At 41.8% G+C, this 25,335-nt stretch overlaps 1 protein-coding gene and 1 long non-coding RNA gene across 11 annotated transcripts in view; one reads left to right on the forward strand and one right to left on the reverse strand.

The window, feature by feature from the left end:
* VPS13D (vacuolar protein sorting 13 homolog D) overlaps nucleotides 1-25,335 on the forward strand; it is a 223,547-nt gene that overhangs the window by 194,294 nt on the left and 3,918 nt on the right. For all 9 annotated transcript variants that reach the window (XM_075906819.1, XM_075906820.1, XM_075906817.1 and 6 more), the window contains one exon: nucleotides 19,746-19,877. In XM_075906819.1, coding sequence (XP_075762934.1) covers nucleotides 19,746-19,877 — 132 coding nt within the window. The remainder of the gene's footprint in view (nucleotides 1-19,745; nucleotides 19,878-25,335) is intronic.
* Nucleotides 2,164-25,335, reverse strand: part of LOC142819451 (uncharacterized) — a 55,002-nt gene continuing 31,830 nt past the window's right edge. For both annotated transcript variants that reach the window (XR_012897371.1, XR_012897370.1), the window contains exon 4: nucleotides 2,164-2,275. This is a non-coding gene — a long non-coding RNA (uncharacterized LOC142819451). The remainder of the gene's footprint in view (nucleotides 2,276-25,335) is intronic.

Here is a 25,335-nt window from a genome sequence, read left to right on the forward strand (position 1 = left end):
ATTGGCTCTCAATAGATTAACACAATAAATAGATTGTATATAAAATATATACATTTAATATCACTATCTGAAATAAGTTCTCTTAGAAGATGGAACTAAAAATTAGGCCTGACCAAAAGTTCTGCTTTTCCTTGCAATTAATTTTTATGGTTAAATTAACAAAAATATTTCACTAATATTAAGAATTGACAACAACTGTTTAATGTAGACCTAAGAACAATGGATTCACATTACAAGTTTAATTTTTTGTATCACTTTGTAACCAAGGACTTGGGCTACATATAAGTTGTGCCAGTTTAACTTGTTTCAGTTTAGATAAATTAGTGCAATTTTTGTGTATGGAGTCATATCAATATGAAACTGGTTGTATTGGTTTAGTTGACTCCTGTAAATCTACCAACAGCTTTTAGGCAGGTTATAAGTTTAAACTGATATATGTCCACTCATAAAGTGGTACTTGTTTTAAACTTGGTTAAAATGACATCTTTATTTAAACCAGTGCAACTTTGTATGTACACCAGACCTAACACAGATGATTTTGTGTTTAGTATACAGGATGGCTATGTTCACTATTTTCTACTTAACCAATTTCGAGTGAAATTAATGTTAACATGGTGGAGATGATTCTAAGACAAACTTTATCATGATACACAATTAGCTGCCATTTCAAATCAGTAGGATCAAGGCATTGCCAACAGAATGCTAGAAAACTAAAGGTAGCAAATGGGACAACAAGAAAATAAAGATAGATTTGCACATTTCCAAAGTCTTGCATTTTGTCCTGAATTTTTATCAAATATATTTAGACACTAGAAGGTCTTAGCAAAGTAATCCCTTATGTACTGTATACACCTCTTTCCTGGTGTTTGTCCAAACATTAGAGTTCTTTTTTTATCCTTTTTTCCCATGGAAGTCCTTTAGATTCACGATGCCACTGTATCTAAATAATAATCTTGAAACAAAAATATTTACAAAAGGGTGGGATACCAACAGAGGGAGAATATCTCTTAGAAAGGTACCGTAGATAGTTTGGAATGGAAGCTATGTTTGTGCATACATCAACATCAGCAGAATTCACTAAAAATCAGCAAGGATCATGGAATAAAGTATTCACAATTTCCATTCACAAATCTACTTATTTCTTAGAATCAGGCCAAATAACTTAGTGTCTACACCCGAGGAATAAACAAAAGCTTTATTCAAAACAGACGTCTGCTGGAATGTACCAGGAAAAATCCTCAGACTGCATTAAATCAGTCAGACTGAATCTCCAGAATTAAAAACATTTACTGCATATCCAATGGTTTTTATAACATTCAACCCCCTGCCTAGTATTTTCAGTTTATAAAATTAAAAAACTAAAAAAGCACAAAAGCAATTAACCAGTGGCTTTATGACCTAATGTCCAGAAATATCTTCTTTCTGTGCCAAGGAGTGCAAGTCTGGTACAGTACGTCTAGGGTAACTTCTTGAAGTTAGTTTTACTAATCTTGTACCAATAAAAGTGTTTTAAAAATTGTAGAAAATATGCAAATAGCTTTCAGATATATTGCATTCAATTGATATAGATAGGAGATAGGTAAAATATATGGGACACATGTGAGCCACTTTGAACTCTGTCTCCATAAGTCACAAAAAGGGACACTAAGAGGTCTGTGTTTTCTTGCTTTTACATTTTTGCTTCTGAGAGAGTATTTGGAGCTATAGCTTCCACTTTTCTTTTTCATTCACTTCCACTTGAATGATTTTGTTTCAGGTTGATTGTGAGCATCTTAAAGGCTCTTCCATACATTTCACCTCATACCCTTTATCAGGAAGTATCTTTTAACTCCAGCAATAATAAAGCTTTTACTTGAAGCATCTGAGAGTATCCAGGCACGCTTTTCCTTTCTGTTTTGTTCTCCCCTGCTCAATGACCAGAAGACCACTATAAATCTGTTGGAGCTCTGGAAATATTTAGCATACGTCAAAGCCAAGCCCCATTATCCTCTTGTAATCAGTATAGTAAGCCACTGTGTTTACCTTTTAGCCTTCATGTTCAGTGCGTGTAGAAAGATAACTATCAATTTAGATACACTATCCATAGAACTTAGTGGCATATGTTTTGTATAACCTGATTTTATTTTGTAGCACAGGAGTCAGTAACCTTTCTGAAGTGGTGCTCCAGGATTTAACCCTCCTGCCCTGGGCCATGCTGCTCTCCCAGGGGGCAGAGTGGCTCTCTCCACCACGTGCCCTGTTTGGTCTCCTCTTCTGGGCTGTGCTCTGGCTTTTCCTGTGGGGAGGAAAGGAGAGGGAGCAGTGTGCATGTGCTTCCCCAGAAGCCGGATGCGGCACAGAGCCTCAGGATTCCCCCCCCCCCCACCACCACCCTTCTCCCCTCAGGAAGCCGGCGCTGACTCCAATTTTGCAGGGGGCGCAATGCTGGATTGCCAACATGGGCTGGGGTCAGGATGGCTGGGGTTCAAGGATATGGGTGAGTTGGGGGCAGGTGGGTAACCATGGGGTGTCCAGCTCTGCTGGGGGCAGGGTCCGGTCCATGGTAAAGAAAAATGTTTGTAAAGAAAATGTTTTATTGCTTTTGAGGTGTTAGCTGTGGTCCAGTGAAACAGTCTTTCTGGCCTAACTCCTGATGAGCTCTTAGGGTTTTTTGTATTGATCATGAAATTAAGATGATGAATGGCACAAATGCAGCTGAACAGAGCCCGAGTTCCTCACATTAAGAAAAAATTCCCAAGTAATTCTCCTTTATCATCTGGCAATTTCATATTGATTTTATTACTTCACATAAATAAAAAGATTGGGTGCCCTCTACTTGCCAGCCATGTCAAATAATATTACAGTTTGAACCTCTCTAGTTCGGCTTCCTCAGGACCTGACTGGTGCTGAACCAGAGAATTTGTTGAACCACGGGAGGTCAATATTGTCTAGCAGCATTACCAACACTGCCACTGCATATTGGGTGCTTAGAAGACGTTTAGAGATAAATTAGAGCTACATTACAGCACAGAACACTGAGAGCCAGGACTGGTGGCTGTAAACAAACTTTATGGGACTGTAGTAAACTTGGCCGCACTTGCCCAGGGCATCCAGCTAACTACAGTCATGTCGGACCATGGATGTTGCCAGACCAGAGAGTGCTGGACTAGAGAGATTCAATTTGTACAAGTATAATTTCTACAGAGATGGGCATAGAGATCATCACATCATGTTCTCTGGAACTCTTTCACAGCTTTCAGAGGTGATTTTTAACCTATTAATAGTGTTATTGGGCAAATGGCAATGTTTGCCCTTCATTGGGTTCGTGTTCATACTTTAAAAAATAAATCAGAGCAATGCTTTAAAGATCATAGTCATGCTAATTAGCACATTATACTGAAGAATTCAAATTCCTCCATGTGCAGTAATATAACTTTGGTTAAAGTTAAGTGACAGTTTGGCAAAATATTGTGCAAACTTATTGATTATTCTGTTTAGTGGTTACTCGGCTGAGATTTTTCATTTTGTCGCAAACAGTAAGTTTTTATGTTTAGTACTAGTCCAGAGTCTGTATATGAGATCCCAGGGCTTGCTGGGATAGGGTTTTACACTTGTGCTGTCCTTTTGCCCTTCCATTGAACTCTTTTCATTTCAGTCATGAGCAAACAGTCAGTGCCTGAACTAACAACCCTGCAATCCTCCAAAGCACGCCTTGCTTACAGTACCAAACAAAGGGAGGCCCGCGTGGGCCGGCCCAAGCCAAGGAATGCAGCTTTGGGGTTCTGCTCCATAAATTTAACCAGCACGACAAAAAGGAGATAATATGAGCCTTCGTGATGATCTGAAAGGGGGAGGTTTGTGTCCCATTGATTGCGGTCTGGCCCACTGCCAGGCCCCGAGCCTGACCGACAGTTGAACCATATCGTTAAGGCGTGTAATACAGCTCAAGTCTTGTACGGCAGCCAATGAGTACATATCCAGAGGGCAAAAGTTTATAAAGAGTTGAGGCTGTCCTATTTAACCCTCTCACACTGCTTGTAATATATACTGCTGCTATTCAAAATAGTCACATTGCTATTAAAAATGTAAACTTTCCATTTTCTTTTTAAAAATGGGTGTCTGATCTCTAATACGGAGCAGATTTATAAAGTGATTTGAGAAAAATAGGTAAAATTTATACTGTTTTCTAGGTTGGCATGCAGGTTATTTCATGCAGACAGAGCTATTTCTTATCCTGATCTCACCTCATCTAGTATAAGTGCTGGTGTATTTTATAAGTAATTTTTCTGCCTGATGCTGCTGTAAACATATAGAGGCCCCTATTGTAAATCACAACTACTAGCTGATTTAAAATGTTCCTTGCAACAGTAAATTTTAAGTCTCACAGCCAACATATTTAATATCTATGCTCTTTTCTGTTTAGATATCTTCGAGTTTTATATAGCTCTCATCACTGTATATCATCTGTAACACATTTAAAAATGTGTACAGCAGGGCCTGGAGAAAAATACCATTATATTTTATCGAAGTCATCCATTTTGGGGGGTCTCTGAATGATATGCAGTTTACTAGTTAGCCCTGTGTTCTGGTTTTAGACCCATTGATTAGCTTACTTTCTCAAAAGTTTCTTCTTGTCCAAAGTAGGAAGCTTGACTACAATCACATCATAATTGTCATTAAAAGTGGCTAGTCTTGATACAGTCTAACTTTTTAATGGTGAGCACCATAGGTTTCCGGTAGCCTAGGTGGGGGAAGCTGCCAGGCATGGCCCTACCCACACTTCGCCCTCAGGATGCCTACTGCAGATTCTGGGGGCATAGTGTTGCTGCCCCCAGCACCTGTCCTCTCAGTGCTCCTGGCTGGGGAGGCTGGAGCCATACTACCTCCTCCCTCCCCTGTGCTCTGGGCTGGGGCCATGCTATGTACTCTTCTCCCTTCCCTAGTGCTCTGGGCCAGGCAGGTAGGAGAACCACCACGCGTTCGCCTCCCTCCTCCAATACTCTGAGGGCCAGGGAATGGGAGACATTCCATGCGCCCTCTTCCTTCCTCCGGTGCTCTGAGGAGGTGGGAGTCTTGCCACGCACCCTCCCTCCCCTGGTGCTCCAGGGGCCGGGGAGACTGGGGGCGGGGGGGTGCACGCGTGCTCGCCCTCCCCGTGGCGCCTCAGCAGAGGGGGCAGGGCTGTAAGTGGGCCTGCCTCTCTCAGCTGCACCAACTCCCCCTGGTGAGCACTGTATCAATTGTCATACTACAAAAGATGAATTCTCCACCTAGTCCAGCATCCTGCCTCTGAAGCACTGAATTCTTGGGGCTTCAGGAGTAAAATGCAACATTCCCACATGGCACCTAATTGTGAAATACTTCTGCTATGGAGTGGGATTTTGTCTGACTTCAGGTTATCCACTCCTGCCCTGAAGCACATGCCTTGTGATTTTTATCTTAGCTAAGGCAACTGCAGCACATTTTATTCAAATAAGTTCTAATCCTTTTCTTAATGTTGGTAGTTAACAGTAAAGCCTTATACTTGCATACAAGATAGCAGTGAGTTAGTGACTCATCCTACTAAGAATTAGGGCTATGTGCGGTTTGTTTTAACCAACATTTGAGAGTGAGACTGCAGTTCTTTGCAGTCAAAGGTGAGAGGGGAGTTGTTTTCTTGGGCAGCACAAATCAGTGATGTATTTGGACAAGGTAATTGTCAAAGTCCATCTGACTTTTTTTAAAATTGGTGTGTGTGAAAGAGTTTTTCAGCATTTAAAAAAATATCCTAATGGAACAACTACTGTGACATCAGCTATCCAGGCTGAAACTGGAAGCTAATAAAGGCAATAGTGTATTTTTCATTTATTAAGGGTTTTTAAAATGTTGAATCTGTTGAAAATAACAGATACACTAATACCATGGAACTAATTAGTCAAACTGGGTGTGTATGCATGCACATAAATAGTGTGCGAATTAGGTAATTGCAAATGCATCCAGGCAGTAAGGCACATAGTCATCCAGTAAGCAAATGTAAATTTTACTTAAGCTTTATCGACATGTTAAAGCAGGGGTGGGGAACCTTTTTTGGGTTGGGGGCCACTGACCTACAGAAAAATCAGTCGAAGGCTGAAAAATCAGTTGGGGACCCTCACTGATGTGGCCTCTGACCGAGAGAGACTCTGCCCCTTACAAACCAGAATCTAGGGGACCCAAGCCTAGTAGATTTTGTGTGCTCGGTGGGTCAGTGTGGGTCTGGAACGCCAGTGTGAGCTCCCCAGTTCTGGGGAGCAGCCCTGAGCCTTAGGGGCCGGATCCAGGCAAGCCGGGACTGAGGTTCCCCACCCCTTCACTAAAGCTTTGAAGTGCTGTGGCAGCACTTAAACCTAGTAGTGAGGTTACTGCAGAAGCTCTCCTAGCACCCTGGTAAACCACCTCAACAAGGGGAGTAGCAAATCGCACCGCTTGCGCTATAGCAATATCCACTCAGGGGCTTTACAGCACTGCAACTTACTGCGCTCAGGGGAGGGAGCTTCACATCCCAAAGTGGGAAAGTTACAGCACAGTAACTGGCCAGTGTAGACAAGCACGTAGATTGTACAAGTATGAGTTCTGGTGTGGGTGCCACAGGGGCATCCATCTTTGTGGACAGACATGTTGCTTTCCTATTTTGGAAATTTGGCCCTGAGGATCTGCTTTACATTTATAAAGGCAAAATTAATACTTATAAGAGATCGAATAGAGGGCCAAGTAAATGTACAGGCAGTCCCCGACTTACGCGGATCCGACTTATGGAGACCAGCAGACCAGGGAGACTGGGAGCAAAGCCGCGGAGGACCCAGGCAGCGGGACCGTGGTGCGTCTCGGTCCGCCGCCCGTGTCTTCCTGGTCTGCTGGGGTGGGGGGGGGGGGGTGCAGCTAGTACACCCCCCCCCCCCCCAGCAGACTAGGCTTTTCTCCGGACGCCTGTGGCAGAGCAGCTGGGGTGCTGCCGGTTGGTCCCGCAGCGCCGCTCTGGGCGCTACTGGTCCAACCCAGCAGCACCCCAGCTGCTCTGCCCCAGGCGTCCTGATTTAGCCGCTGCTGAAACTGACCAGCGCTGACTACAGGAAGCCCAAGGCAGAGTTGCTCTGCCCCGGCTTCCTGGAATCAGCTGCTGATCAGTTTCAGCAGCAGCTGACTTGGGGACGCTTGGGGTTCTTAAGTTGATTCTGTATGTAAGTCAGAACTGGAGGTCAGTTTCAGCAGCAGCTGAATCTGGACGACAGTTCCGACTTACATACAGATTCAACTTAAGAACAAACCTACAGTCCCTATCTTGTACGTAACCCGGGGACTGCCTGTAGTATAAAGTCAGGAGATTTTACATGGTGCCTGCACTAAAACACACCAGGCTCGTTTCCAATCTGATTTTAGATTTTTAAAAAAAAGTGGTGTAATGGCTACATCTTTGAAGAGCTGGGAAGAGCAGCCTCTTTAATAAACAGTTGCTTCCCCAGAATACGACAGTTCTTCAAAAAGCATATGGGGTCAGATAAAGGTCTTCTGCATCTGAGCGAGTAGGTTCCTCAAAGCAGGAGTGATTTGACTGTAAGGGGAAGTGATTTGACTTTAGCCTTAGGCATTGTTTACCTTGCATGTTTTTGCCTGAAACTAGCATATTGGGAGCACATTTCACAAGTGCAATGCATTCCATGCCTTTGCTGGAATAAACAACGCACATGAACCTCCTTCAGCGTGTGGTCAGTAGGGAGCTGTCTGCCTGCATGTGATTTTATGCTGGTTTTTTTTTAATGTTCTATTTGTTAGTTCACTCAGGTAACTAAATAAACAAACTAACTATTTTAGTGCTAAGTCCACATTGGATTTCATGTGTATTTGTAGAAAACTTTAAAGGCATCTGTGTCCCTAAACTGGTGAATGAGTTACATTGTAGATCTGTGATAACTCATCAGTTTATTTGCAGGAGTTCATATAATCATCTTCTCTGCTTCTTGTTGGGGTTTATATCCTCTGACTCCAAAATTGGACAGGAGGCAGCTATAACTGACCTTGAAAACTGTAAGACAAACTTCACCAGAGTAAAAATAACGAGTAGTCCTGTGGCACCTTAGTGTACGTACATCTACACTACAGAGTAGATTGAAGCTGCTGCTGTCGATCTTCCAGGGTTCAAATTAGCTAGTCTAGTTAAGACAGCTAATTCAGACTGAGGGGGGCACTCCAGTCGATGTCGGTAGTCCTGCTTCCACTAGGAGTAAGGGAAGTTGAAGAAGAGTGTTCTCCCTTCGATTTTCTGCAGTGTGGACAGGGCCAAAAGTTGAGTTAAGGTTCTTTGACTTCAGCTACACAATTAACAAAGCTGAAGTTGCATATCTGAATTCGACCTTGTCCCGTAGTATAGATGTACCCTTAGAGACTAACAAATATATAATATTGTGAACTTTCGTGGTTAAGACCTACTTCATCAGATGAGTAGGAAAGAGACTCATCAGAGTAGTTACATCCAACCAGGAACATTAAATTTGAGCAAGGCTGTTTGAAATCAGACATGGTTCATAAGATATTGATTCTTTCTCTCTGGAGTTTCTCTTCTCCTGACTCCCTCCAGTCTAGGTTCCACCCCTTGCACTGCACTCCTCTGTTGTCAAGGTCTTTAATGACCTTTTGCTAGCTGAAAGCTCAGAACCCATACAGGATCTTCATTGACCAGTCAGTCACCTTTGATGCTGTCAAGCATGCTCTTCTTGAAATTTTACTCTTCCTTGACTTCCATGACTCTGCCCTTTCCTGGTTCTTCTTCTGTCTCTCCAATCCCTTCATCATTCAATATGTCCTTAAGGGGATCATCTTTTTATTTTCTCCGAGGGTTCCACAGAGCTTCGTACTTCGTCCCTTTCTCATCTCCCTTTGCAATTCATCTCTGGGTAACCTCATTCACAAACACAAATTCAGTGCTCCTCATCAAGCCCAGGCCCTCCCTGATAGCTCCTTTCTTATTCACTGTGGATAAAGTCACCATCCCCTCTGTCACTCAGACTTGTCACCTGGGTGTACTTCAACTGGAACTTTTCTCAAGGGCAGGCCCTCACATCCAAGCTATGTCTAACTTTTTTTGACAGTTGTCTAAATCAGTGTTTCTCAACCTTTTTTTTTTTTTTAATAAAGTACCCCTTAAAAAAAAAAAAAAGTATCCTGAGTGTCTACAGTTTTCAAACACACACAATTTTTTCTACCATTGCAACACATTTGTTTAAACAACTTATTCGTAGCCAGGTGGGCAATGGAATTTTTGGGTGTAAAAAGTACACAAATAATAAAGTGCTGTAAAACTTAAAACAAAAATTCAGCTTTCTCCAAATTTCAGGTGTTGACATCCCCCTCCCTCCCCCCCGACTTCTCTCGAGTACTCCTAAGGGTACTCATACCACTGGTTGAAAAACACTGGTCTAAATGATGAGTTAGTGTGCAGCAAGCTGATGTGATCCTATTGGTGCACAGTAAAAGTTCCCTAGTGCACTTTGTATACTGCTGTTTCAAACTGCAGTAGGGCAGCCCCCAACTTTCAGGGCACAATGGCGGCACATTGAAGCATAGTAGCTTGCCACAAGCTAGCTCGTCATTCAGATGTGCCCTAAAATACAGCTATACAGATAGCTCAAGCTCTTGTCCAGCCTTTTATCTCACATTTGAATTAATCTTTGACACATGCAAAGCATGGTATCAAGTTATTACTGCCTATATGAAATAAGGGAGGTTTTTGCACTAATCTCTCATCTCCACCAGTTTAGCACTTTTCAGTGGACCTTATACATTTCATTCACCCAGCACTGATCTGAGATGCAGGTAAGAAATTATCCCCATTTTACGCAGTAGAGAAATAAGAGATATGGAAGGAAGTGACTTTCCCAAAGCTGCAGATGGAGTTCGCATCACAGCTTTCAATCTTGTGCTCAGGTCACTATGTATTGTGTACAGTAAAACCTCTGTAGAAAAAGTAGTAAATATGTTATACATACCAAATGCTTTCCATAGCTAAGTAGATCAACAAATTTGGTACAGTATTCTCTTCCAGCAGTGATTGAATTGTTTCATGGACTGATTACCTGCCAAATTTCCTTTGTTTAAATTGATGTTTTATAATGATTTAAAGGAGGGGAAAAAAGAATTGTTCCCAGGCTAAAACTTTGCATGCCAAGTTACAGCCTAGGGCAGACTTCTTACAGATGAATTTTATACAGACGTGAAAAACAGGATTTACAAAGGAAACCTTGACAGAGCTTTAACTCTACCAGCACCAGTAAGTTACTGTTTTAATAGGGTATAGTGAGTAGGCTGTTAAATTGGAAAACTGAAATAGCTTCCTTAATACTGGCATTGGTGACACTTGTTTGCAGTTGTATGTTGTCAGCAAAGAATAGATCTGGCTGAGGAAATTTATTATTAGTGGGAATGGTGAAGAACTTGATAGCTTCAAAGAGATTTTTTTTAGGTGTTTGTCTCTGATTTATGTAGAAGTATTTGTCAGCTGGAAGGGAGTCAGGGTCTTATTCTAAGCATTGTGGGGAAGGATTTGGTAAGGAGGAGGAGGAGTAGGGCTGAATAGGGTTTGGTGGTATGTCCATTTTTAGCTTTCTGTAACATCCAGAGCAGTTTATCTAGATGAGTTTGTGGCTAACTGCCCAGTGTGTACACATCCCCTTCTGACTCTGGATCAAATGCTATACAGGCAGTCCCCGGGTTACGTACAAGATAGGGACTGTAGGTTTGTTCTTAAGTTGAATTTGTATGTAAGTCGGAAGTGGTACATATTGTAGGGGAAACTCTAGCCAAACATTTCTCCAGAGCTCAGTTTTATTCTCCCACACCTCACTTACCTCAGTCCTTTATTCTCAAGCTGAGGTGTCTGCTGAGAAAAGCCGCTCCGCGTCTCCCTGGTCTGCTGCGGGGAAGCAGCTAGTGCAGGGTTGCCTCACCCCGTTTGTAAGTAGGGGTCTTATATAAGTCGGATCCATGTAACCCGGGGACTGCCTGTATATAGTGTCATGTTCTAAGTACCAGAGTGTCTCAGCTCATGTTCTGGGATTTGGGTGTCTGGTCCTGTAGAAAACAATGTTATGTTTATTCATGATTTTATTGTGTTCCTTTGAGAACTGTAGTGAAGTGCTCTGGAAATGTGTAACATTCATTTGTGTCCTCCAAGAGGAACGGTCATCTTAAAAATATTTAGATGTTAATTCTTGCAAAAGACTTGATGCAATAGCATCTTAAGTACTGTGTACTGTACTTTGCTTAAACATACAGTATTTGTGTTTATTTCAGACACTAAATCACAAATGTTTTTAAGATCAGTGAAAGTAGTAATCGGAGAGCATTTTTTGGATCTCTTTAAATTCAAATGAACATAGGTCCTGGGTTGTTCACACATCCTTTTTTTCTTTTCTGTTTTTTATTACTATTGAACCAGATCAGAATATTTCTGTATACAAAGGAAAAGCTTAAGATCTGTTGATGTAAAGTTGTGTTGAATGCCTTTTAGTTTTTTAAATGGGGCAATATGTAGCAAGAGTGGCAGCTTTCTTACTGGGAAGACACTTTTAAAAAAATATCTCAAGCTTTTGTTTCTTAGCAACACCACATGATACAATGCAGTGTTCTGTTTCCTTCTTATGATGAAAAGAGGTGGAATTGTATATTCTTACAACTCCTGTGATACTTCAAATAATGACTCTTGATTTAGTGATGAGGTAATGGAAAGGTGCAATCGAAAAAACATGAGAAAAGTTTCATTTATGTGTAATTTGGCAAAGACTAAATTCCACAGAGATTTTATTTGCAGGGACTTCTCTATTCATTTATTTTTATTTACCAATGATATTTTCCAATCTTTTTAAGATTTATAATTCCACACTAGTTTGAATAAGCCTACAGGAAAATATTGCATAGACCCCTTTAAATAATATATTGCAAATTTTGCCATCATATGTGTGTGCAACTTCTATTGACTTTAATGGTTGTTATGTCTGTGTCCAAGGGCAGAATTTAGCCATATATAATTTAAATATTATGGAGGTGATAATAGGGTATTACATGGCACAGAGGGTAAGAAAATATAATCTGTAGAAATACTGAACTATGATGGGTCTCTTCCTGATTTTTGTTTCGCAACCCACTAGATATGGTTGTAAACCAAGCTCTGCTGTTTATCCCTGAGCTCTTAAATGGCCCTTACCAATGAGATGTGTGTATGCCTTGCTGCCTCACCTGAGCCACTGCTCTGTTTGCTCACTATACCTTTTTTAAAAATGTGAAGCCATTTTGTCCGGCTCTCTGAAATATTGCAGGTTGTGTTTAAAAAAAACAAAACAAAAAAACACAACCAATTTACACAGTTATGTTTTTTCAATATGCAGATAGCAAATGGAAATAAGAATCTCCAGTGTTGTGTGTTGTCTGAACAGTGAAGCACTGTACTGTGCGCCTCAACCTTCTGACACCATTCACAATCTCTTTGTGTCTCCATTGAGTAGTGCCCTCTCCTGCTGTGACTAGTAGACATAAGGGCATTTCTGTCTTGTATTGCCTTTGTGTGCTTATTAAAAAAGAATCAGTGAATCTGTTGAGTGCACGTTTAATGTAACACAGATGTGGGCACACCACCATTCATTCTGCTTTATAGATGTTCAGGTTTTTGTATTTCATCATTGGTGCTTTTTATTTACAGAACGTAACTTGAGACGGCAGAACAAATTGTAGATTAAAAAAAAAAACCAAAAATCCAAGGAGCGTGGAATGTTTTTAGCTGTCCAGACCGAGCAAACCAGTTTGCCCAGGGCTGATGGACTAAGACAGTCAGCACAATTTGTGTTAATATTAAGTGGCATTTAATTAAAAGGCATCTGACCTCCTTACTACTGAGAGGAGAATTACCTTTTATCACCAGGTTTAACATCTGAGGACCAAAGAGTAATGAGGAACAGTAAATGAATCAGCTTAGTAGATGCAGTGAACTCTTAATTTCTTCCAGACTAACTCATAAATTGCCAAGAGTCTTTCAGAAACACATTGCAGTGCCTAGCACTTTTCTTCTGTTTCTTTGACCTGCTCCTAGGCAAGACTTAGGACATTAGAGAGTGCTAGTTTCCAGATTTCTACAAAATAGTTCTGATTTGAAGGCCGCAGTCTCTCATGCCACCTTTTAGGTGCCTTTGGATGCTGTGCTGCAGAAGAGAAGTCGACGTTAATATTAATAAAATGACATGTTTGAGTGTTACTGGAAGAATATTCTGTATTGAAAATTATTGGACACTTCGCTGCCCACTCCATGGCAGGTAGATTAATGCTCCATTATTCATTTAACTTTCCCTAATGCATAATGGAACAGTCTTTCACTGGAAAGTTAATTATTGACCTGTAGTTTAAGTTTAAACCTTTTGTTAAGATTAAGCCAGTCACTCCTTAAATCTGTCACTGCATGAGCATTTCTGAATCACTTGTCGCTACAGTATCTAGGTGCCTCAGAAAAATTTAAGAGCCAGTAGAGGTTGTCCAGAAGCAGTAATTTCTCTGTTGCTCTGCTCTCCTAAATGTGGGATATGCAGGCATGCTGCTTTTCTTTGGAGTGCATGTGACAAAGAGATGGCATTAACAGCAAGAAGGAAAGTCTCAGGGGTAGCCATGTTAGTCTGTAACTTTAAAAAAAAAAAAAAAAAAAAAAGAAGAAGCTTAAACGAGTAGTCCTGTGGCACCTTAGAGACTAACAACAAATATATATACTATCACAAGCTTTAATGGGCACAACCCACTTCTTCAGATGACAAATATGGAGCAAGAAGCACAGACTGTCAAATGTAAAGCAGAAAAAGAGGGGAGAAGAGGAAGAGAATAGAAATTGTCAATTAAAGTGTCTGTGCTAAATGAGGCTAATAGAGTGGGCTCTAAGTGTCTGATACTTAGCTTTTGGTGTCATTTGGAATATGACATATGTTGAATATAACAACCCATCCAAGAAATGTCTTTGTTCATTCCTTGGCTAAATGTGTCAAATTTGCATATGAAGGTCAGTTCCTCAGTTTCTCTAGTTGGTTCCTCAAATTATTTTGTAAGAGAATGGCCACTTTTAGATCCATTTGTGAGTGTCCAGGCAAATTAAAATGTTCCCCAACAGGTTTCTGTTTTACTATTTAGAATATTAAATTTATGTCCATCAATCCTTTGTCACCGAGACTGTTCAGTTTGGCCAGTATACATGGCAGAGGGGCATTGCTGGCACTTGATGGCATGTATCACATTAGAGCAGGGGTGAGGAACCTTTTTTGGTTTAGGAGCAGCTGACCCACAGAAAAATCAGTCAGGGGGCTGCATACAACTGAGAAGCAAAAAAAAAAAAAAAAAAACCCTCAAAACCCTCACTTGTGTGGTCCTTGACTAAGGAGAAAACACACACACACACACACACCCCACATTCCCCTACGCACACCAGAGCCTTGGAGAGCACAGCAGGGGGGCTGGAGCACCAGCGCAGGCTCCCCAATACTTGGGGGGGGGAGCCCCAAGCCTCAGGGACTGGATCCGATGCCTGGGCCTTAGGTTCCCCACCTCTGCATTAGAAGATGTGCAGTTTTACGAGCCTCTGATGTGGTGGTTTACATGGTTAGGTCCTGTGATGATGTCGCTTGTATAGATATGTGGACAGAGTTGGCAATGGAGTTTATTGCCGGGGTAAGTTCCTGGTGAGTATGTTTGAGGCGTGATGTGTGGTTGCTGAAAAGAATTTATTTCAGGTTAGGTGATTGTAGGCAAGGATTGGCCTGTCCCCCAAGGCCTCTGAGAATGAGGGATCATTTTCCAGGATAGGTTGCAGATTGTCAATGATGCACTTTTAAGTTGGGGCCTGTAGGTGATGACCAGCGGTGTTCTGTTGTTTTGGTGGTTGGGCCTAAAATCCTTGTGGAATTCTTCAAGGGTCTCTATCCCGTAGGTCCATATGATAAAGGTATCATCAATGTAGCATAAATAGAGTAAAGGTGCTGGGGACAAGAGTGAGGAAATGTTGTTTGAGGTCAGCCATAAAGATGTTGGTGTATTGTGTGGCCATGCGGGTGTCTACAGCTGTGCTTTGAAGATATAAATTGTCCCCAAATTGGAAATAGTTGTGGGTGAGGACAAAGTCACAAAGCTCGGTCACCAGGTGTGTGGAGGTGTCATCAGGGATAATGTTCCTGATAGCCAGTAATCCATCATTGTGGGGAATGTTGGTGTAAAGAACTTCTCCATCCATGGTGGCCAGGATGGTGTTTTCAGGGAGATTACTTATATCAGGAAGTCGGTGGTGTCTTGAAGATAAGTAGGAGTGTTGGTAACATAGGGTCTGAGGAGAGAGTCAACATAACTGGATAATCCTTCTTAAGTGTGCTAATGCCTGAGACAATGGGGTGTCCACAATTTCCAGGTTTGTGGATGGATGTTGGGTAGTAGATAGAAGACCCCTAGTCAGAGATGTGGGGGATGTTTGTATAGGATTTGTAGGGGATGTTTGGTCCCATGTTGGGGCAGGGTGTTTCATGAGCAGATGGTGTAGTTTCTTTTGGTATTCTTTAGTCGGATCAGAGGAAAGAAGCCTGTAGAATCTAGTGTTGGTGAGTTGTTTGTCAGCCTCCTGTTCATGATCTGTTCTGTTCATGATGACTACAACACCCCTTTTGTCAGCCTCTTGAATGATGATAGAATTGTTTTTGAGGCTATGTATAGCATTGAGTTCTGCATGGCTGAGGTTGTATGTCACATGTTTAACAATGTCAGCCTGTGTACATTTATGGAAGCAATCGTTGTAGAAGTCCAAACTGTCATTACAACCATCAGGAGGGGTCCACAAAGAGGCCTTCCTCTTGTGAGATTGGCAGGGGGGATCCTGAAGGTCACTGCATTGTCCAGTGATGTGTTGGAAATATTTCTTTAGATCAGTGGTCTCCAACCTTTTTACACCCAAAATAACTTTTTAAAAGTCAGGGCCAGCCAAGATCTACCCTTACCCAAGACCCCACCTCTTCCTTGAGGCCCTACTCTCTCCATTCCCCTCCTCTCCATCATTTGCTCTCCTCAACCCTTACTCACTCTCACTGGGTTAAGACAGGAGGTGCGGGCTCTGGGGTGGGAATGAGGAATTGTGAGTGTCTGAAGGGGCAAGAGGTGCAAACTCTGGGAGGGAATTTGGATTCAGGAGGAGGTGGAGAAAGAGCGGGGACTCCAGGCTGGAGAGTGTTGGGGTCAGGTAGAGGGTTGGGTTGCTGAGCAAACTGCAGACTTGTGGATATCAGGGTGCAGGAGTTTGGGTTGGAGTGTATGAGGGGCTCAGGGCAGGGGGGTGGGTGTATGATGGGCTCAGGGCACAGATTTGCAACCTGTGAGTAGTACAGAAGTGTTGTGGATGTGGGGAGTGCAGGAGTTTGAGAATGTGGGGGGCCCGGCAGGGGGTTCAGGTGTATGATGGGATCACGGTTGGGGTATGTGGGGGGAGGATGCATGGGTGTTATGATGCTGTGGCCAGCTGGGGACTTGGCCCCAATTGGGCTCTTGTTGGCCGCCGGGCTTAATTTTTAAATAAAATAACATGTCCAACACAAAACGTTTCAACATTGTCTTTATTTATGCGAGGGTCAAGGAACATTTTTTGGGTCCGGGGCCACTGAGCCACAGAAAAATCAGTCAGGGACCACATAAGTGAGATGTAAAAAACCAACTCCTCCAAAAAACCCCAACCCTCACTGATGTGGCCCCAACTGAGACACCTCACTCCCATGGCACTCCAGCCCCATGGTGGGTTTGGAGCAGGAAGATAGGTAGGACTGAGGTTTATGACCTCAGGCCAGATTAACTCTTCTGGGGTTCCAGGGCTAGTGGATTTTGTGGGCCCCCCTAGGCTCTGGGGTGGGGCCAAAACTGAGGGATCCAGTGTGCAGGACAGAACTGCCAGGGAATAGGATAGGGATGGGGGTGCAGAATCTGGGTGGGAAGTAGGATACAGGAGCAAGCTGTAGGTAGGTATCTGGCCAGGGGGCTGGGGCAGGAACAGGGTGCTGGTGAGTATCCGGCAAGAGGTGAGAAGGCAGGGACAGGGTGATGGTGGATGTCTGGCATGGGGAGAGTAGGCAGGAGTAGAGTGCTGGTGGGTGTCTGGCCAGGGGAGAGGAGGCAGGAGCAGGGTCTGTCCAGAGGGGAAGGGGCAGACCCGGGGGTCTCCAGGGATGAGTATCTCTCGGCAAGGATCTGCAGGCAGTGCTGGAAGAAATGCTCATGTGGCTCCTTTAAGAAATCCAGCCACTCTGGCTCCTCTGCTGCCATCTTAAATCCTTCCCCTCACCCGACCCTGCCTCCCTGGTGCACAAGGGAAGGAAGGCAAGACAAGAAAGTGCGTGTGCTGCTGTGGGAAGGGGAGGAGCAGCATGTGGATGCTTCCTGAGAAGCCAGATCTGGCATGGAGCTGGGGGACTCTTCCCTCCTCTGCTTTCAGGAAGCTGGCTTAGGCTCCAATTTTGCAAGGGGCAGGAGGCTGTCGCGCCAGCACGGGCTCCTTATTGCAGGTGAGGGGGAGCAAGACGGCTGGGAACACTGTGTCGTGATCAGCTGGTAGTGCCTCTGTGATCGACTGGTAGATCATGATCAACTGATTGATGACCTGTGCTTTAGATGGAGGTGGCGAAAATAGGCTTCCAGATCACCACAAAAAAGATAGGGTGGGACTCTGCTTTCTGTAGAAAGTGTTTTTCTATAGCCTTTAAACATTTTGCATTTTCCTTAAGAAAAACACAAATAGTATTTAGAAGTTGGTGGTGATTTGCACTTCTTGCATGCAGACTTCATCCAGAGATCAGAAGTACTTAATGATTAAGACTACTATACTTATATGAAGTTGTATTGTTCCTGCTCTACTGGGAAAACTGAGGGGCAGAAGTTAGGTCAGATGGCCAAGATCACAAGAATACTGGAAAAAGGGAGTCAACAGTCAAAGTGCTTAAAGAGAATTTAGTTACCACTAGATTTACCCAGCGTTGTTCAGCTCCTTAATTCAAATAAGTTTTATATTTAAATCATTGTTCTGGGGTGAGGCCTGAGATAAACGGTCCAGCATGCAGGCTGCCTCGGGGAGAGAGGACACCCGCAGCCCTCTCCCCACAGCAGCTTGGGGCCAGGTGAGAAGCACCTGCCCATAGCTACGATAGCAGTAGTGGAAAAAGACTGGGGAGGGGTGTATGTCTCCAGTTGAAGTATAAACAGATAGGCAAACAGTATAGTAGGTAGTTATCCTCCTCTGCTACCTGGTCCCCATTGTTAACTCCTTGCTGCTACCCTGTGGTCATTCTGCTATATAACTCCCTCCTACTATAGACCTCCTTTCTTTCCATTTATGAGAAATAATTGAATTCCACGCACATCCCATTATTCTGGCACAACTGAACCCTGACCTTGCTTTAAGTTATGATGAGAGGAAGCTGCCTACCAAATTTGGTGGTCCTAGCTCTTACTATTTAGGAGGACTTCTCAAACACAAACACACACACACACACACACACACACACACACCCCCAAATATATAGTAAGAAGATAAATAAGTGACTCAATAAACAAACAGTTATGGCAAATAAAGCGTGAATCAAGTCAAAGGCAGCACATGAGGGACATATAGAAGATAACTTTTCTGAGTATAGTAGCTGTAGCCAAGGAGAGCAGAGGCAGTAAATGTGTGATTTGCCATGATTAGCGTTAGTGTGCAGGGTTGCCAAAAATTCAGAGGAAAGCAGAGTTTGTGAGTTTGTGTACGTGTATATAGGGATAGGGTTGATGAAAAGAAAAAGCACTAAAGAAGTAACAAGACTCCAGAGAAAACATCTGCAATAAGCAAAACTCAGAGGGCAAGTACTCTTGTGTGCTGTTGCCAAGCAGCTTAAAAAGTAAACTAGTTGTTTTGTGGGATTTTCCCCCTTGTTAGATCAAAAGGACAACAGCAGTTCATTCTGCAGTGTCTGTAGTGAACATTAAAGGAGAAGTAGTGTCCAATAACCAAAAGTACTGCTTTTGGCTAAAAGCAGCCCCTTGAAAAATTAATATTTCTAGCTTGAAAGAGAGATCTGAACAGTAGACAGCAGTCTCAAAGTGGTGGTACTGGGAAGAGGCAAAGACTGAGGCAGAAGTAGGTGTCCTGCCACACAGTTCTCCACATGTTGGTAGTGTCCACACTTTCAAAAGCATTCATGATTTTTTTTTTAAAAGTAATGGTACTTAGTAGTACTGAAGAAAGTACTGGTGGATAGACCATTAACGTGTGCCTCGTACTTGTGAGTGCTGCTTACTTTTCAACCTATTGCCATCTTGTCCATCGACATGCAGTGTTCCACAACAAATACAATAACTGTCTGGATATACCAGATATGGATTCCTATTTCTGAAAAAAAATGGTAAAAATCTTTGTGGTATAGATTAAATACATATTTTTATTAAAAATTCACAGGCCATTGGGCTTCACAGTGTTTTTCCATGACAATTTCACCTGCTTTCTTTTCAATTTCAGACAAGATTTCAAATGAGAATTACAAAAAGAAGTATATAGAGATCTGGGTCTACTAGAGAGACCTCCAAATAACACATTATTGTCCAGATATCAGTAGAGATCTGATAATTTAATGGGCTTTTTCATGCTAAACCTTGCTTGTAATATAAATACTTATACTGAGTAAAGTTACCAAAGAAAACTTAAGTCTCATTAAATCAGTTAATGTGCGTGTTGTATATAGGACACAAGCTGAGAGAGTGAGGAAGCCACGCTGTTGTCGAGGTCCTCAAGGACTCTTGCCCCGGTATTCAGAAAGCCAGGCAGAAGGACAAGAACGGCTATTCAGGCTGACAGACAACATCCAAGATGAATTGTAAGTACTAACCTGGCAACTGCTGTGTTACAATATAATTGTTATATGAAAATAGATTGTTTCTTTTGTGATAGCGACTAAAATCTTTTTTTTTTAATCCATATAATCTATTTCTCTTGGTTTTAATTCACTGAAGGATATTTTGAGGCTTGGTAACTTCTCTCATCCCCTCCCTTTCAGGTATTTTGCAAATATAATTTGGTGTCGCCTCACAAATATCCTTATAATTTAATCAGTTATGATTTCTGTTTCGCTGGTAAGGTAAATTGAGGCAATAAAATATTAAGTGATTAGTCAAAGGACACACTCGCAGTCTTTGGCAGAGCCAAGATTAGAACCCATGTCTGTTGATGCCCAGTCCTTTCCTGAATTGCGTGGTCAGTCTCTCTCCACACATTTACAAAAGTAGTAGTCAGAGCTGTTAAGTTTCTAAAAGATGTAGAAGTTTTGTTTAATTGCGTATTATTACTCTCATTTTGCTTTGATAGGGAAAAAAAAGTAACATATTCCAAAAAGGAGAGTTATAGAGAAATTATATCACTTGAGATTTGGCCTTGTGCCTCAGTGTATCTAATTTGGTGGTACCGTGACCTTCTCTGTCCTCTCCATTTTTGCTTTCTTGGTACTACAATTCAGTGAGGGGTCTACGAAATGGGGCAGCTACTCTACAGGAACTGTGTGCACACCAGGGTTGTTGGTTGTGCATTAGAGATGACTGTGTCTCTGGTTGAAAGTTCTGCTGCTGCAGTGAAACATACACACATTCTGTGAACCCAGCCCCAACCTGGCTTCTGCTAAATTAGAAATTGGGTAAAACTTGAGTCCTGAGAATTAAAATATTTATGTTCTGATTTTTCCAAATAAGACTTTTATGAATGCATCTAAATTAGTAAGTATATCAGTGAATTTAACAAAATGTCTAATAGAGCTTAAGCTGTTGTATTGCTCGTTCACTGTGACTTTTCACCAACAGGAATATCACTCAATAAGAAAACTGTATCTCTTGTCGTGGAAAACCAGTACAAAATTGAGCCCCCTAGTATTGTATCCTAGTATTGTAATTAAAAACAGATTTAAAGACCTGATTATTTGCATATTTTCCTTCAAAGTTGAATCCATAAAAGGGGGCTATAATACCTTGCTCTACTGTTCTAACTAAATGTTTCCACATTTTTTTCCAGTTAGACTCACTTTTTCACTTCTGGAAAATATTGTGTAATTACTTCCTGATGTAGTTAAAACCCCACAAATTCTCCAGAGATCTGATTGCTTCTACTTTGTTCTACTGGATCATGTTTCATTAAGTTTTTCATTTTATTTTATTAATTTTATTTTTTTTTAATAATAGAAAGGTAGGACTATGGAAAAAAGCAAAACTAATGTCTTAGTTTTCAGCTTTTCTGTTGAAACTTTAAGCACAGAAGAGAGGATGTATGTTGTTGGCAAAAGAAAATGAGTAATGATGTGTGACTCAAACTTAGAACAAAATGCAAGGTTTAACTGCAAATTTGTTACAATGTCAGTGTTTCACCGGGAAATCAGTACCCTGCGTTTTCAGAACTCTATTCCTCAAAATACAGCCTTGACACTTTGAAGGAAAATTGATAAGGATTAATGTAGCCTCTTGTAAAAAGCATAATAGACATTAATTAAACAATATTCTAACGTGCTGGGCCCTTAGAAACTGAATGAATTTAAGAGAGCTTCTGATGCTGGGCATATCTGAAGATCCGGGCTTAAATATTCAGTAAACTACAGCAAGAAAAATAATTTCCTTTTACTCTCTCTGTTTTACTTTATATAGTCTTGAAATCTGGTGGGATTTTTTTTTATGGGGTGATTTTAATCAAGATAAACTGATAAATGTAGTACATCCTTGTGTCTCAGTATATAGCGTTAGCATTCTATGTAATTATGTAGCTTTTATATATAGTAGAAATGGGACTATAATAGTTTCTCACAGGCTGGGCCACATGTTAACAGGGATTGTCTCATGATTATCTCCTCTTGCCTTTGCAATTATGCAGCCCACCTCCTTTCCCATTTGAAATTCCGTAATTTCCCTGTGGCAATTACTTACTTAGAAAAATACTGCTTGGAACTTGGGTGTCTATTAGTTTTTTTAAATGCAGTTTAGCAGCGGGGAGAACAAGAAAAACCAGAACAATTTGGCCATTAAATTCTCTGTGGACCATCATTCAAAAATGTGGCTCATAGACTAAATTTGATCAAAGCCAGCACACCTCACTGTGCCTCAATTTATCTGTCTCTAAAATGGGTATAAAACATGGTATCTGTTTTGTGTCAGTGGTTTGTCATAAGGAGAAATTAGTGTTCTGCCAGTCTCTAGCAACATTTTTAAGTCTCTAATATAAAAATTCCCAGCGGTTCACATTTCTCAGAAAATGTGACAACTTTACTGTATTAGGTGTGGTACCTTCTTAAGAAATGATATATTAAGGGTTAAATGTTGTAGGCTGAGAGCGCCACTGTTGTTTAACAGTATAGTAGTGTAGCACATAAATGAAATTGGGAGTGCTAACTAGAAATAGTAAGTTAAACAAGCATTTGAGAAGAATTTTATCAGTCAGGCCCTGGGAACAGAAACATACACTAGATCAAGGGAGACAGTTGTTTTTTTACAAAAGTTTGTCAAGCCAAGAGTGTTAAGAATGCAGTGTGTACTTATTACATAGACTATGTGTGAGGGGAACTAAAGCAAGATGGATTTAATTTGACAACCTTTATTTTAATCAGACTAATTACAAAGGTCTTGAGCTATATACTAAATAGTACATGTGTAATCTAAACAGTAGACTAGATAAATATGCATGTAGGGTTTGAACATTAACAGCATTTTAATCACTGGAAGAAAAAAAGTCCAAAAGAAAAGTTGTGGTGAGACTTCTTCTTAGTCATATAATCCGGGTTTACAATGACAAGAGGCTCTGTGAATTGCCATGACTAGGAGACAGCGGCATAAGGGGAAGAGACAAAGGGTAAGTGTACAAAGCAGAAGAGCCCTCCCTAGAGCAAGCTATTAATAGAAAAGATTTGTAGAAGATTATTGGGGTGAGTCTTTCAATCAGAAAGCTATGGTGGTATTGTTTGTGTTATCCTAAAGCAGCCCTAGTCGTTTTATTGAGGGATGAGGAGAAGTCTGATTAACTTAGTCTGCTGGTTGTTTTGGCATTAAAATCCTCTTTTACAACCAGTGGTTCAGTCAGATGTAGATTGGTATATTGCACACAATGCTTCTTATGTGGTAGAGCTGATGAAAGTTTTGCAGCCAGTAACTAAAGCTGATTAGTAACTGGATTGTCCATTCCAAGACAGATTCTGAAATTTCGAATTTCTTTTTCTGTAGTAGGGGGGAAATCACAATCCCTTCCCCCCCAACAGCTGTTTGACTCCCTAGCCACCAAGAGCACTTGCTGGAGAGCCAGCCAGGCTGGGAATAATCCACCCTGGTTCCTGGCTGTGTGTCAACCTGTCGGATGAGCGGCTAAGGAGCCAGGGGAGCCATACTGAGTGGCAGGCAGGGCCCCATGACAAGGTCATCAAAATTAACATGCTCCTGCAAAACGTTTTAATTCCAGTGAATTGGCATTTTCTGATGCAAAAATATTCAGCCAGCTCTACTGATGGCATTTATTAGAAATTCAAGTATCCTTTGGCAGAGATATAAAGTACTGTGTGTCTCATACCTGTGAGCTAGATCCATGGACTGTTGCAGCTGTTTTGGACATATCACCTGCTTGCCTTTGAGACGTGACAGCAGCAGGCTAATCCTGTGGTTTTCATGTGTGGGCACACTGTGTGGATCTACAGAAATGATGCCTTGCAGAAAACACTAGGGCAGGTAGCATCAAGTGGTCAGTTTCATGCAAATAGCAACATACCTCTGAAAAGTTGCAATCAGCCTCTCAAGCTCTGAACATTTGGAGTAGGGAGATTTTAAACTAATGGCGTGAGAATGCTAATTAAAAATTAGTTTGCATAGCAACAAAATGCATCCTAATGGATCTAAAGGAGTAGAATCTCCTTCCTACAGGCATGTTCATACACTAGTGGTTTACTGATAGCTCTAAAAATACCATTTAGCACTTATACTTAATGGTGCACCTTAGAGGAATTAAACCCATATATAAGTTTGCAAAATACCCCATTAGTATTCAGGCTTATTTGGTGACTTGAAATGGTGGGTAAATATAAAACATTTCACTCTTGAATTCTTATTGTGGTTAAATCGATCTTTTCAGACATTATAATTCTCTAAATCGCCTTAATTCACCCAATACTCCCTCCTGTATTCATCACTCAAACTAACTAATCTCTCTGGGGAACCCTCCTGCTTGCTGTTTAACCTTTCACCCCTGATGTTAAACAGCTAATTTCTCTTCTCTAGCTACTGGTCAGGCAGCAGGTAAATGTTGGGGGGATTTCTTTCTGGTGGTCTGTTTTAAGGAAGAAAAGCGAAGCACTGTAGTTTGTAATGTATCATGCGAGATGATAGTGACATTTAAAGTATTTGTCGGAAATAAAATTGGCTCTAAAACAAACAAAAAACACGCCACCGCCTCTCTGCTGGGGAAATTTCTTGTGTGATTTGAAATGTAGGGAAATGACACAGTCTGTCCCCCTCACTCAACCATAGTTATTAACAGAATGCTCCCAGCCACAAATGCCATGGGGTGATTGCATCTCTCCATTTTCTTCTCCCCCCCCCACTGACATAAATATTTAAAAAATCACACCCCTTGCCAATAGTTCGGGCAGTAAGATGTTGTATGTTATGCACTTCAGCCTCACTGTCCTGCTATCTTCTTCTATTCCTTATCACTTCTAACTCTCTGTCTTTCTTTGGTTTTTGAGTGAGACCATAGTATATCAGTGTTTTTTGATCTAGAGTTAATCTTGTGATTCTGCCTAATTTGTAGCCCTGATATCCAAAGGTGGTAACTGATAAGGCTGCAAAATGGGCATTTAATATTTTACTTATTGTGCAAGAGTGATGGTTTGGAATACGCTTCAGTTTATTTTTGATGAACTAATAAGTACCCTAAAGTCATAGCACTATACATGAGGCAGTTCATTTTGCTGATGGATTTGCAAAGGTCACAGAGGGAGCAGCAGGTACAGGTTGAACCTCCCTGGTAGGACATCCTCAGACCCTGATCTGGGCCTGAACCAGGGAATTTGCTGGACCAGGAAAGGTCAATGCCAGCCCCTCTGCTGCTGCCAGCTGCTGCTCCGGTGGCGGCAGAGCAGCTGGCATTGACAGGGGGGTACTCATGGGAAGAGGCAAGATGGCTGCAGAGCCCTACAGCCGCCAGACTGCGCACTCGGCCCCAGCAGCCAGCCTCGGGACTGCACACAGGTCCCCGGCCACAGGGCTTCGCAGCTGCAACCTGTACAAAAATAGAACAGTCTCCCTCCCAGCTCAGTGTTTTACAAA

This window comes from Pelodiscus sinensis, chromosome 23 (genome assembly GCF_049634645.1).
Source record: "Pelodiscus sinensis isolate JC-2024 chromosome 23, ASM4963464v1, whole genome shotgun sequence".
In the NCBI taxonomy this organism is placed as follows: Eukaryota; Metazoa; Chordata; order Testudines; family Trionychidae; genus Pelodiscus; species Pelodiscus sinensis.